This window comes from Leuresthes tenuis, unplaced genomic scaffold (genome assembly GCF_036924035.1).
Source record: "Leuresthes tenuis unplaced genomic scaffold, fLeuTen1.0.hap1 SCAF_4, whole genome shotgun sequence".
NCBI lineage: Eukaryota > Metazoa > Chordata > Actinopteri > Atheriniformes > Atherinopsidae > Leuresthes > Leuresthes tenuis.
Window position 1 is genome coordinate 18,919,284 of NW_027325358.1, and position 14,873 is coordinate 18,934,156.

General features: G+C 39.9%; 1 protein-coding gene across 6 annotated transcripts; it reads left to right on the top strand.

Moving 5' to 3' along the window:
* The first annotated feature begins 802 nt into the window (after positions 1 to 802).
* Positions 803 to 10,928, top strand: g3bp2a (G3BP stress granule assembly factor 2a). 6 transcript variants are annotated; one of them, XM_072384940.1, is made up of 13 exons: positions 804 to 985; positions 3,059 to 3,177; positions 3,262 to 3,343; positions 4,553 to 4,726; positions 5,075 to 5,165; positions 5,270 to 5,375; positions 5,908 to 6,088; positions 6,492 to 6,593; positions 7,548 to 7,650; positions 7,755 to 7,814; positions 7,908 to 8,039; positions 8,136 to 8,254; positions 9,159 to 10,928. In XM_072384940.1, exons 2-13 carry the CDS (start codon positions 3,083 to 3,085, stop codon positions 9,435 to 9,437), a joined length of 1,524 nt encoding a protein of 507 aa, XP_072241041.1. In that variant the 5' UTR covers positions 804 to 985; positions 3,059 to 3,082; the 3' UTR covers positions 9,438 to 10,928. The 6 variants fall into 6 exon arrangements, with proteins under 6 accessions (XP_072241044.1, XP_072241041.1, XP_072241043.1 ...); XM_072384938.1 differs by having other exon boundaries at positions 805 to 985; positions 8,136 to 8,263; XM_072384941.1 differs by having other exon boundaries at positions 805 to 985; positions 7,911 to 8,039.
* Positions 10,929 to 14,873: the final 3,945 nt, after the last annotated feature.

Genomic DNA, 14,873 nt, shown 5'->3' on the forward strand with positions numbered 1-14,873 from the left:
CCAAGACACCATGTTTTGCTGATGGGGTAAAATTATTATAATTTTTTATGCCGGTCTGTGTTGTCCTTTCTTTGAATACAATGATAATTACAGACCTTAATGAGATCTTTGTTGACTGAAATATATGTTTAGGATAAATCTTCAATCTTATTTTCCACAATCTGTCTGACTGAGGATAAGTGAAAACCAAGTGAAAACCTTTGGAAATGGGTTTTGTGACCTTCACCAACCTGATTAACAACTCAAACATGTGCTGTGAAGATCAGATTTGAATAAACCCATTGTTCTTTGACTAAAGCAGGCCCACCACATCAAATTATTAAAAAACACCTGAGTTTCATGCCACCTTCAAAGTAACTGCTAATTCTAGAGGTTTTTGCTACTTGTAAATGTGTAGTGTTCATATCCGTTGTTAAATAAACTAATACAACAAGTTGATACTTTTGTCTGTTTGTTCAACTGGGTTCACATTAGCTGAATTGTGAATTTATTTGAGAAGCTGATAATGATTCAGGTCATTTGCAGATAATTTGAAACTGTAGTTATACTTGTGTAACTATAAAACATTTTGTCCAAAGGGAGTCGAGTAAGTTAAGGTTTTTTGATAAACAATGATAAATTCAAAAGAGACAGCTAACATTTCTGCATGCTTTAATTGTTTTTGGCCCAACGTTGGAAAGTTAGTGGTGGGTGTGGATACGTGCATGACGTATTTTTCTGTGTCGCTTAGTGTAAGCAGTCCATTGGTTGAATTGGTGTAATGGGGGTTCCCTGCCCCAGATTGCAGGGGTAAAAAAATAAATCGTAGCTATCACTTTAAATCTTCAATCTCTGGTGCAGCAGAGATCACATACTTGTGGTTAGTGGAGGGTTGGAACGACAATATTTTACCTGAGATACTTTGTAGCTCAGAACAGTTTACAGACGATTATTCGTAATTATTTATTACATTTAATTCTGTCTACATAGATAGGTCCTTCTTAAGGTAAGTTAGCCATCACCCAAGCTAATTTAGCTAGGAGACGACTAACAAGCTAACCACATCAGCTAGCCGACGGTTAGGTGCATTGTTTAATCTAAACCACAATTACTCGGTAACAGACTATTGTCATTCAAAGTTGCGTGGTCTGTGTGACGTTACTTGTCCAATAGGCCACATTAGAGATGACAGCAGATATTCGTATTAAGTTAAAATGAGCTTTGTCAAATCTGACTTCCTTTGTTGTCTTAGGACTAGCATAGCACGCAACTTGTTTCATTGATAGTGATTCGAAAGTCAGTGTAACTTTGGGCATAACGGTGTTACCGTTTATTTTTAAAGTTCAAGGAAGGTTCGTTGGGGCCGTGGTTCGCGAATGTTTGTACTGGTAGTTGTGGAATTAATTGGGCAATGAACTTGAGTTGTTAATGCACCACAATGGCTATCACTAGGTTTAACATCACGTCGGCTTGATAGATTTCACCACTTCCAGTCAGTGTACAAGTGAAGTCTACAGCAAAGCTACGTCTTCAATATCTATTTTCAGTGCTCGTTGATAACATTAAAATACATCCTAAAGTATGAGGTCAGGGACTATAAAAGTGCCAACCGCTGGTAGAAATATGACGACGCCACAAGTTAGCCAGAGCTAGTCCTAGCTAGCTAAGTAGCAATGTCGCAAGCTGCTGCTCTATTTGCATGGCTAGCATTAGCCATTTCGGGTGACAGTGAAGAGGCCGGCATGTAACCATCTACATTCGTGCTTTTATAGTGTAGATAGCATCGAATTAGCCAATTGTAGGGGCGTACCGTGTTTCTGAAATTTCTGGAACTTGAACCTACAGTGAAAGTAACGAACATGTCATGTCGTATCGTCTGTAAATATGCGACAAATGTGAGAGATGGTGTAGTATTGTTAGCATAGACATGAAAGGCCTCATCGTGCAGGCAATTTATTTACAAAGGATTGCGCATATGCGTGCAACACATGGTGCGAGATTGATAGGTTTAAACGCAGGATTCAATTGTAGTAAATCTCGATCTCTTCACTCCTGAACTTGAACGTATGGCACGGTTGCTTCAGTTTGCATCTGCAGACGGTTTCTCTCTTTGTTTCATAGGATGAATGTGATGGCGCAGTTGAATGTTGGCCAGTGTGTTAGCCATTGTGAAAACGATTTATGTCACTGAAGAGATTTTGTGACCAGATAAGGATCTGCTGCACATGTTGATATATTCTTCTCTTTTTTTTTCTGGCACAGTTCTTACATAATTAGGCAATTATATCTATGTCTACTAGTTTGTGGTTGGTCAGTCTTTGTAATAAATGATATGAGAAACTGCTCATTTTGTGTTATTAAAGTCTGTTTGACATTAAACTCGCATATGTTAGTTGTAGCTGTACAGGGTCGCAGTTTCCGGCCAATACTATCAAAATTTGTTTCCAGAGCTAAATGTTATGGAGAGGCATTTTTATGAGTACCATCGCATAAAGTTTTTAACATAATGGGAATGGAACTGAACTGAACGTCCACATAATTTGGTGGTTATTTGCCTTTCTTTTTGTTGCTGATTGGATATTGATCTGAAATATAGATCAGTAACAAGACAAAGAAAGTGAGACATAGTTTTGTTAAAAGGAAAGATTAAAAATACTTGACCTTGTTCTTCCTGTACTCTCTGCTTAAACACATTTCTGTTGCTTACCTGGTTCACAGTAAGCTGTGTCAATTAAGACCACCTTAAAATTTTCAAACGGTTGATGATACAGGCTGACTCAGAGCTGAATTTTCATGACCGTTTTTATTACACTCAACTCCCATTATTGTTCATGTCCTCTTAGAACTAATGCAGTCGAATAATGCAACCTCTTGATGATGACTAAACGTTCTGCTTTAAGTGTAATATCAACTTTGTGGCCACTTTGAGGTTGCAATTATTTAATTTTTCTGGAGTTGCAAGAAAAGTGATTGGCTCGCTTGAAATATTGAAAATGTGCAGTAAACTCCTTGTTAACTATGTGTGTTCATTAGAGCACATATTCAAAGTGAATGAATCCTGGTCTTTCTTCTATTTCAGCACTTAATATTGTTTACCAAAGAAATGGTGATGGAGAAGCCAAGTCCCCTGCTTGTAGGGCGGGAGTTTGTGAGGCAGTATTACACACTGTTAAACAAGGCACCAGATTTTCTGCACAGGTAATTCCAGAAATGTAATGTAGTATTCTGTTGTGCAATAAATCCGAATGTGTTGATAATAGGTTTTAAATATTGTGCCATCAGGTTCTATGGAAGGAATTCATCCTACGTTCATGGAGGACTTGACCCAAGTGGGAAGGTGGCAGAAGCTGTATACGGGCAAGCGGTGGGTAAAATCGTCCAATTACAAAGTGTTTCTTTAGAATTGCTGTGTAGCACAGATGGCTGATCGTAGGATATTCAGAGTGATGAGTATTGATTTAATTAAACGCACAGTACAAAATTAAGTGCTCCAAGTAGTAGGTGTAAGAGACAAATCGGTCAACAATTTTATTTGTTTTTCTCCCTATGTCAAACTTGTTAAATCGAAAGGAGGTTTTCAAGCTCGACCTGATATGTGCGCATCAACGTAGAAAACCCTTAGCCCTCTTTACACTGGTCGAAATACCTTTTATCTCACTCTGGAGTGCAATGTGAAAGTGTTCAATCAGCATTCAGACCCTTGTCAAATGACTCTGTGGCAGACACGACTTTTAATAGGCTCCATTTGCACACAAAGTTGCACTGTATGCTATGGACAGGGCGACAAAAACGGGCACAGCTTACATTTGCTGTACACAGCCACACATCTACAGACTCTTATCGTCTCAGATGGATTCTCTGAAAATTGAGGCAACAACTCGCAGGCAAAAAGAAATTAGATCGCTCTTATTTATTTATTTATTTTTTAACTTTTGTCATTAAGACAGCTGGAAGCTTATCTTGTCCCCCTGTGTGTTGCTGACATCAGCATTATATTGAAAATCAGTGCAATTTAAAAAAAAAAAAAAAAAAAAAAAAAAAAAAAAAAAAAAAAGAAAAACAGTACTTTAAATAATTCCTGAAGGGAAATTATATAGTAGTATTTTATAGTAGCAGTAAGTAGCGTGATCGTTTCATAGTTCTGATTATCAAAAGCACAGCCTGCAGGATACAGTGTAATGTCATCTCATATGTTGTCATAGTGACACGCCTGTTCTCTGGACCAGAACGTTTAACAGCAGAGCACTGATGATAACCTCATTACAGTACACAATGGGAAAGACTTTAATTGCTTCGTTTTGGTAGGTGTGCTTGGATTTTAAAAAAAGCACAAACTGCTGTAACCCTTTGCTTTTACTGTAAAAATGGTTGGTTTCTACTGGCCACTATTCACTGTTCGAAGGTCAAAGTTTATAGGTCTTTGTAAAGTATTTGAGTTTTTTTTAGACACTGAAGTGATCTGAGATTGCAGTCAGTTGATCAAATGTTCCGAAAAACTAAACTTTTGATCTTTTTCTTTCATTTTTATGCATCTGTTCCTTCCTTTCCTCTTGTTGGATCTTACATTTCTTAGGAAATCCACAAGAAGGTCATGTCTCTGCAGTTCAGTGAGTGCCACACAAAGATTAGGCATGTTGATGCCCACGCTACACTGAGTGATGGAGTGGTGGTGCAAGTCCTCGGAGAACTGTCGAACAATGGTCAACCGATGAGGAAATTCATGCAGACGTTTGTGCTTGCTCCGGAGGTGAGTGCCTCTGCCTTTTAGCACTGTTTGCAGGCATTCAGGTGTAACACAGAGATTTACAGCTTCCTCACGTTAGTTCTACATTGAAGTGTGAGACATTTTCTCAGTGAGGCGCAGAAAATCAAGCCATGGACACACTGCGTTACCTTTTTCAGAATGAAAGCATCCTGCCAGTTTGCCGTCAGATTTTAAATGTGGGGCAGCAGCAGTACGATGCTAGTCTGTATCAGAATTTATCTTTATTACAAGTTGGTTGGTTGGGAGTACTCTTATCATTTTATAGACATTTTAAAACATCTATAATAAAGGTTGTGATTTGTATTCTATTTCACAATTATTTTTTTTTAGGGTTCAGTGGCAAACAAGTTCTACGTCCACAACGACATCTTCTGTTATGAGGACGAGGTTTTTGGAGACTCTGAGGCTGAGCTTGATGAAGGCAAGATGCACTAAACACCCAGCTCTCGCTCTCTCTATCTCTATATGTCTATCTTTTCTTGGTTTACCGTGAGAGGGCTCATGTATTTGCTTCCTGTCATCTAGAATCAGAGGAGGAAGTTGAGGAGGAGCCGGAGGAGAGGCCGCCATCCCCAGAGCCACTTCAGGAAAGCCCCAACAGCACCACCTACTATGAACCTCACCCTGTCACGTATGTAAAATCCATCATAGTCCTGAGTAATTAAAGCTGTTTTGGGGAAATTTGGTCTCCCATTATGTGATGAATAGGCCACAGTACAGTTCTTGACAAAATCATTAAGGCAAGCACCAAATGTAGTCTTACTACTTTGTATTGGTAACATCACTTCAAACTGTGGAGTGTCTTAACTGAAGCCTGGGGTGTAGCCTTGTTGCTAAATGAAGTTTATAAAGGAGTTACAGTAATGCATGTTCATTGTGATTGATGCTTTGTATTTTTTTAAGCAGTTGTATAACTATTAAAGAGTTTCTATTATCTGTGGTACTGATATTTTGGGGTTAAATTGTTTGTTACAGCTGTATAAATTGTTTTGAAACTTTGTTACATCCAATAGTTTCCAAAATGTTGACCATTAGGTTTTGAGATGATGTAGAAAACATTGTCTGTTTGAGTTTGAACGCTGCCTAAATTTCACATGGTGGTTTTAACACGAGCAGCTTGATTTATTTGCGGAAGTGACTGTTTTCTGGTTTGTGTTCTGCAGCAATGGAGTCGAGGAGCCCATGGAGGAGCCTGCGCCAGAGGCGGAGCCTGAGCCTGAACCAGAGCCTAAAGTGGAGGAGATTAAGCCTGAGGAAGAGGAGAAGGTTATGGAAGAAATGGAGGAAAAAGCACCTTCGCCAGCACCTGTCGAATCTCCACCAAACACACAGGAAGCTCCCAAGGTGGGCTGATATCTTTTACATAGTGCTCAGTAGTTTAATTGAGTTTATGGGGACACTCCTGTTTAGGGATGCCCATCTTAAAGCTCTGTACACTGTTTTGTACCTTCTTATCGTACAAATAAAGAATGGTAAATCTAAAGTCTGCAGTAGAGCCAATACAAGCAAATTCTGTGGTTTATGTCGAGTTAAAAAGCAGTTTATAAAGACTTGGAGGAGAAGCGTTTCATTTGAGTTTCTACTTGGATTATGAAATGATGTCATTCAGTCTGTAAACATTTTGCCAGAATTGGCAGTAATTCTGTAATATCGCTGCTCAAAGGCACACTCACTATCTGTTGATCAGAGTAAGGTGGTTGAGCGTAATCGGTGTAGCCCTAACAATGCATTACCGCATTCCTCACAGACTTTCTCCTGGGCTTTGGTGACCAGTAAAAACCTGCCTCCTACTGGCACTGTCACTTCCTCTGGAATCTCACCACATGTTGTTAAAGCTCCAAGCTCACAGGTAATTCACTTGTTTAATATCATAAGACCATAGTGTTTTTTATTTTTCTCCTGGATGATAAAATAACTTTGGGTATGGGTCAGTTTAAGGAGTTTAATGAATATAGCAATAATCCTGACGTTTGGCCTGCTTTGTAAGGCTAATAAAGGTAGAAAACACGCTCACCCAAAACTTTGATGTTTGCACTGCATCCACAAGCTGTTTGCATCTTGGAATGTTCAATATTCATCCCTCACCCACAAAGCTCCACCTTAAATTCTGCCGTCTTACTTAAACTGTTTTAAAGAACAGAAATGAGTGTGTTGGCAGGACACAAGTGGACTACCAGTCCGAGCACGTCCTGGTTCATTCAGTACCCCACTGAATAAATACAATATATATATATTAGTAATAGATATGGTATAGTCTTGCTATGGCTGTATGAGCATGTTTCACTGCAGGAGGGTAATGTGGACACAGCACAGTCTAATGTAGTCTTGCCCATCACTGCATGTTTGAATATAATGAATTTTGAGGAAAGTCACAAGTGAAACTACTTGGAATAACTGACACGAGTCGTTCAAGTGAACTGAATTTGTGACATTTAACTAAATAACAATTATTATTAAGGTTGTAGTTATTTCACTGCTGTCTGTAAGCCAGTGAAGGCAGTCATTTTGTCATTTAATTCTGGCCATAAAGGCCATAAAGATGATTGACAAATGAGGTATGTGTTGCCCAAGGACGGTGTAGACTTTAACGAAACCCGAAGCCTGTGTTTGAATCCTACTAAAGAATGTGACAATGACTTTAGATGGTCCTGAATAGAGTAAATTGATGACAAAAGTAAACAAGTAGAAGCATCAAGTGCCACGGTTAAAGTGTGCAGACATTACCAGCTTTGATTTTTATTTAATCTTACACGAAGCTGTGATTAGCATGTTTTTAATGTTTCATGTGACATCCTTCATAAAGCCCAGGGTTGAAGCTAAGCCAGAGACACAGACGGCACCTCTCCGGCCCAGAGACCAACGCACTCGCGATAGACCGACCTTCACCCAGCGTGGTCCCAGAGCCGGTAATGCCTTTTTCTCCACAGATTCGGGCTTGGCCACTTTTCCCTTTCCCTTTTTCTTTTGTCTTTGGGTTTATTCTCACTACCTGCACGTCTGTCACTATTAGATGGTGTTGCATCTTCGGAGTCACAAACGGGGAAACCACACTTGAGTTTTGTTAACAAAGGTATACACTTTGGTTTGGTTCACGTCTCTCGATTCTTTGAACTTTGTTGCTCAGTTGCAGGTGTGACACAGATGGTGTGTTTGCTCTGACTAGCAGGTGGCAGAGATGCGGAATCTGGTGACTTGGACAGCAGGCGAATTGTTCGGTACCCCGACAGCCACCAACTTTTTGTTGGCAACCTCCCACATGACATCGACGAGAACGAGCTCAAAGAGTTCTTCATGAGTATGTTTTTATTTATTTTTTGTTTGTTTTAATAAGGAAAAATATAGAAGAAAAAAAAAAACAAAGCTCTTGAATGAATATATTCTCTTGTTGCAGCATATGGAAATGTGGTAGAACTGCGCATCAACACCAAGGGAGTTGGTGGGAAGCTGCCGAACTTTGGATTCGTGGTCTTTGACGACTCCGATCCTGTGCAGAGAATCCTTGGGGCCAAGGTAGAAGGGGCATGTATCAACATTTCATTACCAACTTTCATTCATTTGGTGGTGGTTTGGTGACAGACATTTCTTTACCGAATTTGTCAAGTTTTGCTTCAGCAGAAAAAAGTCTTAACGGTAATTCAAGTTTATTAAGTAAAGAATACAGAAGAATCCCTGATTGGATATTTTTGCACAAAGAGGAAAGTGACCACTGCATTTAAGACTTATTTAAGTTGTGAACACACACATTAGAAAACACACTTTGAGCTCTGGGTCCTGCTGTCCAGGAACCAAACGTACAATTTCCAAACCCCATGCTGCTTGTTTAGCTTCTAAGCCACATCTGCCCCCCCCCCCTTTAGTTTCATACAACTTGCTATAGATGTAATAAATTATGGTTATTTGAACAACAGTTTGAAATAAGAACAGTCTGATCTGTCTTTAAACGCCACGGCATGCTTGCAGTGTTCATTTAGTCACTAACAGTTCTGCAGAGTACAGAGACAACAAAGTTATCTTTCATTTCAGAGCAGATGAAACCGCCTTAAAACCCACATTTCCAACTACAAATCCATCAATGCCTCAAATTTATCGAAGAAAGTTGCCTCGACTCCCTGTTATGCAAAAGTTGAGCAACTTGAACAGCAACTTAAGTGTTTTAACTTTGAAACGTTTTGCATAAAAATGAATGCAGCGTATAAATGATTTGCAAAGACTTAAAAGCCATTGTATTATGTTCATATTTTATGTTCACTAACATTTTTGGAATCTGAATACGGAAAAGTCTTGGTTGTCATGGTTTCACACATTTAGACATACACACCTGTTGGTTTTTAAAGACGGAGCCGTGGGTGGCGAAGCGGTTCGGGCAGTATTATGTCATACTTTCATTGTAGTGACCGTGTCGTTCTCCCTACAGCCAATCATGTTTCGAGGTGAGGTGCGTCTGAATGTGGAGGAGAAGAAGACGAGGGCGGTGCGTGAACGCGAGACCCGAGGCGGAGACGAACGTCGGGACATGAGGCGCAACGATCGGGGTCCTGGGGGTTCACGAGGCATCGTAGGAAGCGGAATGATGCGTGAACGCGACGGGAGGGGACCGCCATCTCGAGGTGGCATGGCCCCGAAACCCGGCATGGGCTCTGGAAGAGGCTCGAGTGGCCAGGGAGAGGGTCGCTTCACAAACCAGCGCCGCTGAGAAGAGCCTCCCCTGCAGTGTGGGAGTAGTGCCGTGTTCTTCATCTTCAGCTGTTCTCGTTGAGAAAAGAAACCCACATGTATAAAAGTATATATTTGGTTTGTTTTTGTTTCTTTTTTCTTTTCTTTTTTTTTTTTTTTTTTTTTTTTTTTTTTGTTTTTGTTTGTGTTCCCCATTTGTTTGTGAAATAGACGAAACGAAATAAGCAAACAGAATTTCGCTTATTAGTTGTGAGTTTGGGCATCTCAAGAATTCACAAACTCATAATTTGTAAATTCGGGAAAAATGGCAAAACAACCAGGACTAATCTGCCACATTAGGAGGGACTGATGAGACTTTAAACTTCAACAGTGCAGCCCGTCGTTTTGAAAAAGAGATTCTAACGTAACTGGGGCGTCGCTTCACGACATCCCTCTATTGCACATTTTATATCGTAGTTTTCTGCCCGTTACTGTTGGAGAAGTGTGAGAAGCAAAATTCGTGCTGTTCCAGAGGAAAGGCTTGCCTTTTACTTTTCCCCTTTTGAGAGACCACTGCTTCAAAAATTGCATAATGCACTCATCAATATGCACTAATGGGTACTTTTTGTCGTGTTACATTGACATCCATTCTCGGAACGCAGCTGGAGAGACCCGTTTGATCTCAAAGCGATACGACTTACCGGGACAGGCCTCTTTCCCAGCCTGACCGCTGGGACCAATGAACTCCTCACACTTTTGACCCGAAACTTCACTTCAGATACTGCTGGACGGACAAGATGACAAGCGAATCTACATTCTATATTTTTTTTTTTCCCATTTGTTAATCAAATAGGAGTTAAAATCTTGAACTTTCACCAAATGAGTGGGGGACAGAGGATGAGCAATGGGAGAGTGGTAATGATGGCGGCTCGCTCCGTTTTTCTTTTTAATTCCAAGTTCCTTGTTTTTTTTTTCTTTTGTTTTTTCCTGCCAGCTTGACTGCGAACAGGGACGAGCGAAACCTTTCCTCCCTTCCTGTCTTGAGTGCGGAGTAATCGAATAAATGTACAGCAAAAAAAGGATCATAATTTACTGTATGCTTTGCTTTTCTGTGTATAATTTCATTTTTTTCTCGACTTGATAAAAGCATGATGGTGCCTTCAATTTCACCTATTCCAGTCTTACTGACGTGGGAAGCGGTTCGGGGCTCGTTGCCTCCCGGTATACAGAGCTGCTCATTCTTTTGAACTATATTCTGCTGGGAGCAGACTTAAGATGATACTCGCAGTATTCATAAGATTTGTTTTTCAGGTGCATATTTCTTTTTTCCATACTGTTTTACTACCTAAGATGATCTGCTGTGAGTTTTGTACTTCTCTCTCTCTCTTTTTTTTTTTGTTGTTGTAAATGTTTGTTCTGAGTTTTGTAGAGATGAAACGTGCCTCGAGTTCTGTTTAAGTGGTTAAGAAGGTGCATTTGAAGTCACACATACACACAATTCCCCGCCTACCCCCCCTCCAAAAAAAGAAAAGGTACATTAAAGATGATAATCGTGAAATAAACTGGTCCGTGGTTTATCAGGTCATGGCTCTACGTGGCCATGATGTCATTAAACTACTTTTATTTTTATTATTTTTTTATGGAAGGCACTAAGATCTGTGATTCTGATGCTTTATTTTTTTCCTCTCTGACTTCTTGGCGACCCTTAAGGTTAATGCGTTTACTCACAAGTTGTTTTTCACGCCAACACTCTTCTAATCTTTGAGCGAGCCGGTCAAAGCTGCAGTCTGTGGGCAAGCAAATAATTGTGCTCACTTTTTCTACTTTCACTGCATTTGTATTTTCATATGCTGATTATTCACAAGGCTCATTTTTATCCAGTCTCTCTCTCTTCTCTTTACTCATTCAAGGCTAGTTCAGCGTGGAGCCAAACTCTGTTTTTCATCGTTTGGCAGGGAGGGGAAGGCCTTTGGTTTCAGCTGGAAAGGGAAACGCGATGGGTGTTTTTTTTTTTTAATTTTTTTTTGTTATCTTGCACTGAAATGGGATGTGAAATGATGTAGCATTTTTTTTCTTGACAAATATACCAAGGTCTTCCTCGTCTGGTGGTGTTGCACTATTTCCAATATTTCTGGGACAATCTGTCGGTCTGAACAAAGCCTTTCAAAATTTCTCATCTGGCAGCGGGGAAGAAGAAGAAGAAAAAGCATGAAATGTTTGCTCTTACTTAAAAAGAGATGTACACACATGGTATATTTATGGTAGATTTTTTTGGCTGCTCTCCAACGTTGTTGAGGTTAAAATATCTTGATTAGTTTTCAGCGGACATTAATTTACCAGCTCGTGGCCCGATATCGCAGGAAAAAGAACTGCTCTCAGTCCACGAGCTTTGAGATGTTTCTTGTGGGTGCTTCGACACCGTTGTTCGTCAGGTAATAACTGCTCAACGCGGACACTTGACTGCGGCCTTTTCTTTTTTTTCATTACTGTAGGGGGTCACAGAGTGGTGAAGAGGAGCCATCATGCTTTCAGACCAATCTTGGGCTTTTGTTTGTGGTTGAAAAATGTTTGCGCAAAGAAATTGATCAGAGAAACGGTTTGTTTTTTTCTTGTTTTGTCCCCCCCCCCCCCTAAACTGTAAAGGATCTTTTCATGAAAAATAGCTGTTATTTAATTTCCTGTGAATGAATTTGAAGTCGGTGGATCCTCGTTTCGATCGTTCCGGTCCTGTCTGGGTGGAAACAGAAGTACCTTCTTTGCTTTAGCAGGTGTGGCAAACAGCTGGCTGCCATCCTAATTTTACTGTTTACCCTTTAACTTGTTCAAATTGTTGCAGATGGAAACCCCCCCCCCCCCCCCCCCCCTCTCTCCACACCACACACACACACTTTAGTTTAGTCCTTTTTTTTTCCTTTTTTTTTTTTTTTCTACATTCTGAATGTGTTTGATTTAACATACAATAAACTACTGATAACAACAGTCCTCAAACCACGAGTCATGTTTACAGGTCGGTGAGGTTGTGTAATTGTTGCCGGTTGATTCAAACACGGAAGGTTAACGGAGCCACTCGCTGAAAGTGTTTTTTACCATCTATTTTTTATTTTGCATTATTATTTATTTGGTGGTTATTGTGCAGAGTGATTCAGAGCATCCTGTAGTTTTTTTATGAATCTTCTTTACGAAGGAACGAACGTTCTCTTGTCCTAAACTAAAGTTACGGCTCAAGCCTCTTTGTTATAGTTTATCCAAGTCCATGGCACATTAATGGGTTAATCGTTATCTGATTGTCGTCTTGACCTACTATTCTCTCACTGGCATGACCCAAACAAAGGTATTAAACAGAAGTCTGTCTTACAAAAATGACTTTTCATTTTACATCTGCAGAGGCAGAATGCCTGTTTCCCTGCTAAAAAGCAGCTCTATGGAAGAGTGTGGATGTTTATCACGTATCAAGTCACCTTCTTTAGTAACATCACCATTGCTTGCATCTTCTAAGGATGTTCCATGTCCTACAAAATCAAGCTTTTGATTGAGGATGGGACTTATTTTTATTTTTTTTACTTTGAGGTGGAATCACGCTGCCCAGATGAAGCCGTCACACTTAGACTTGACTTTCTCTAAGCAGATCCAAGACCAACTGAGGAGATGGCAGAAGAAGAACCCGATCACCTTCCACTGCAAACCTGAAATGACCAGCATCTTGTCCATATAAACCTTCTCTCTTTGGCCAGATCGGGTGAAATAACCTAAGGCACAGTAGGGGGCGTTAAGAGGAGGAGGAGGAGGACAGGGATGTTTATCCTCCTCTGGGCTGCCAGCAGTTGGTGCTGGAGGTGGAAGAGTCCAAGTGTCATCTGTATGAATTATTAACAAAGTTTAAAGGTGGAGGTGCTTTCTTGAAAAAAAAAAAAGTTAAATGATGCTGTAATTTATAGAAGATGAATAATCCACAGACTTCTGCAGGGGTGTTGGGGAGGAGACTTTTGTTGATGGTACTTCGAATGCTTGTGGAAATGCCAAAAATAATGACTGAACAGAAAACTCCTGTCTCCAGAAGCTTGACTGAGGAGCACAATTTCTGCCTGAGAAACCCCCACAGGAATCTCAACTTAATTAAACTATGGAGAGTTACACCCCTGGGAAAAGGCAAGCGTCGACTGACACAACAACAGGACAATGTGGAGACCTGATTTATAAAAGTACGGTCACAGTCCAGAAGTAGAGTTGACGTGTCATTTTGAATTTAGACCACATGAGTCCTCCATGTTTGTGTCAGTCGCTTCCTATGAAGAAAAACTATAAGAAAAAAAAATAGAGAAAAGGAAGAAACATCAGAGGGCGTCTACAACCCCAAGTTCTCTGCTTAGCAGTGATGAAAATATAAAAATGTCCCTGTGGCCCAGCAGAGAACAGTTATCTAAACACGTGGCTTATCCATGTTGTGCATTTGTTGCAGGTATCAGTTTCATACAGAAAATGCGAACAGGAATTCACTCAATAACTCGAGCGTTATGATGGATTGCTTCACTTATTAAAAAAAACGTGGCTGTTTTTGATTGCTCACTGTATGTTAATCGGTTTGTGGTCGTGTGGAGAAGCAAAAAAAAAAGAAGCTGAATCGGTGGTTGAGTCTTCTCCAACCTGTGATGTATTTCAGGATATAAGCTCTAGAATTTGAATACTCACTATTCTGCAAGCACATTAAAGCACCACAAAAGTTTGTGAATGAAAGGTGAATACTTTATTTAGATGTGTGTATTTTTTTTTTTATAATTTCCTTTAAAAAACAACAACAAAACAGACATTTTGAGTATAATCTGTTTCTAATGATAGGCTAATTGTGTGGGCCTGAAGAAGTAGTTGATTTCTTCAAAGTTGGGGACTTAATGTATGAGGCACATTGAGTGAGAAATTTCCGTAATATATACCACTGAATGACTTTCCCTCTTGTGTCGTGGACTCTGGAGTGTGTTAGATGGTAACGGCCCAACGTTGTGTCATCTGACCACATGTGCCACAAAGTTTACTCCAAAAAGTCCCTCGTTCAAATTTTGAAAATTATTTTCTGGATATTTAATCAATTATAATTTTGTTGAGAAATATCCATGCACAGTGTTTGCTGACAGTGTGCTGTTCGCCATGAGATATTTCAATGAAGATCCAGAGACAATCAAGAATAATTTTTCTGGAAGCTTTTCTGTCCCCATTTTTGCACAAAGTCAACTGACAAACATTAAACCTGGGCTATCTGCATGACAATCCAACCAAAATCTATATTGTAATGGTGGATGAAACAGCCCCACCCACACTATTTGAACTTACATATGCATGTAATATAATCAATTGCTCATATCGGATAGCTTAACTGTGGCCTGAACTTCTCTGATGCACAATTAGTAGCCTACTTTTCTTCTTAATTTAGCTAATAACATGTGTACTTGTTATTTCTTATCCAGAATGTTTTTATGACATGTTG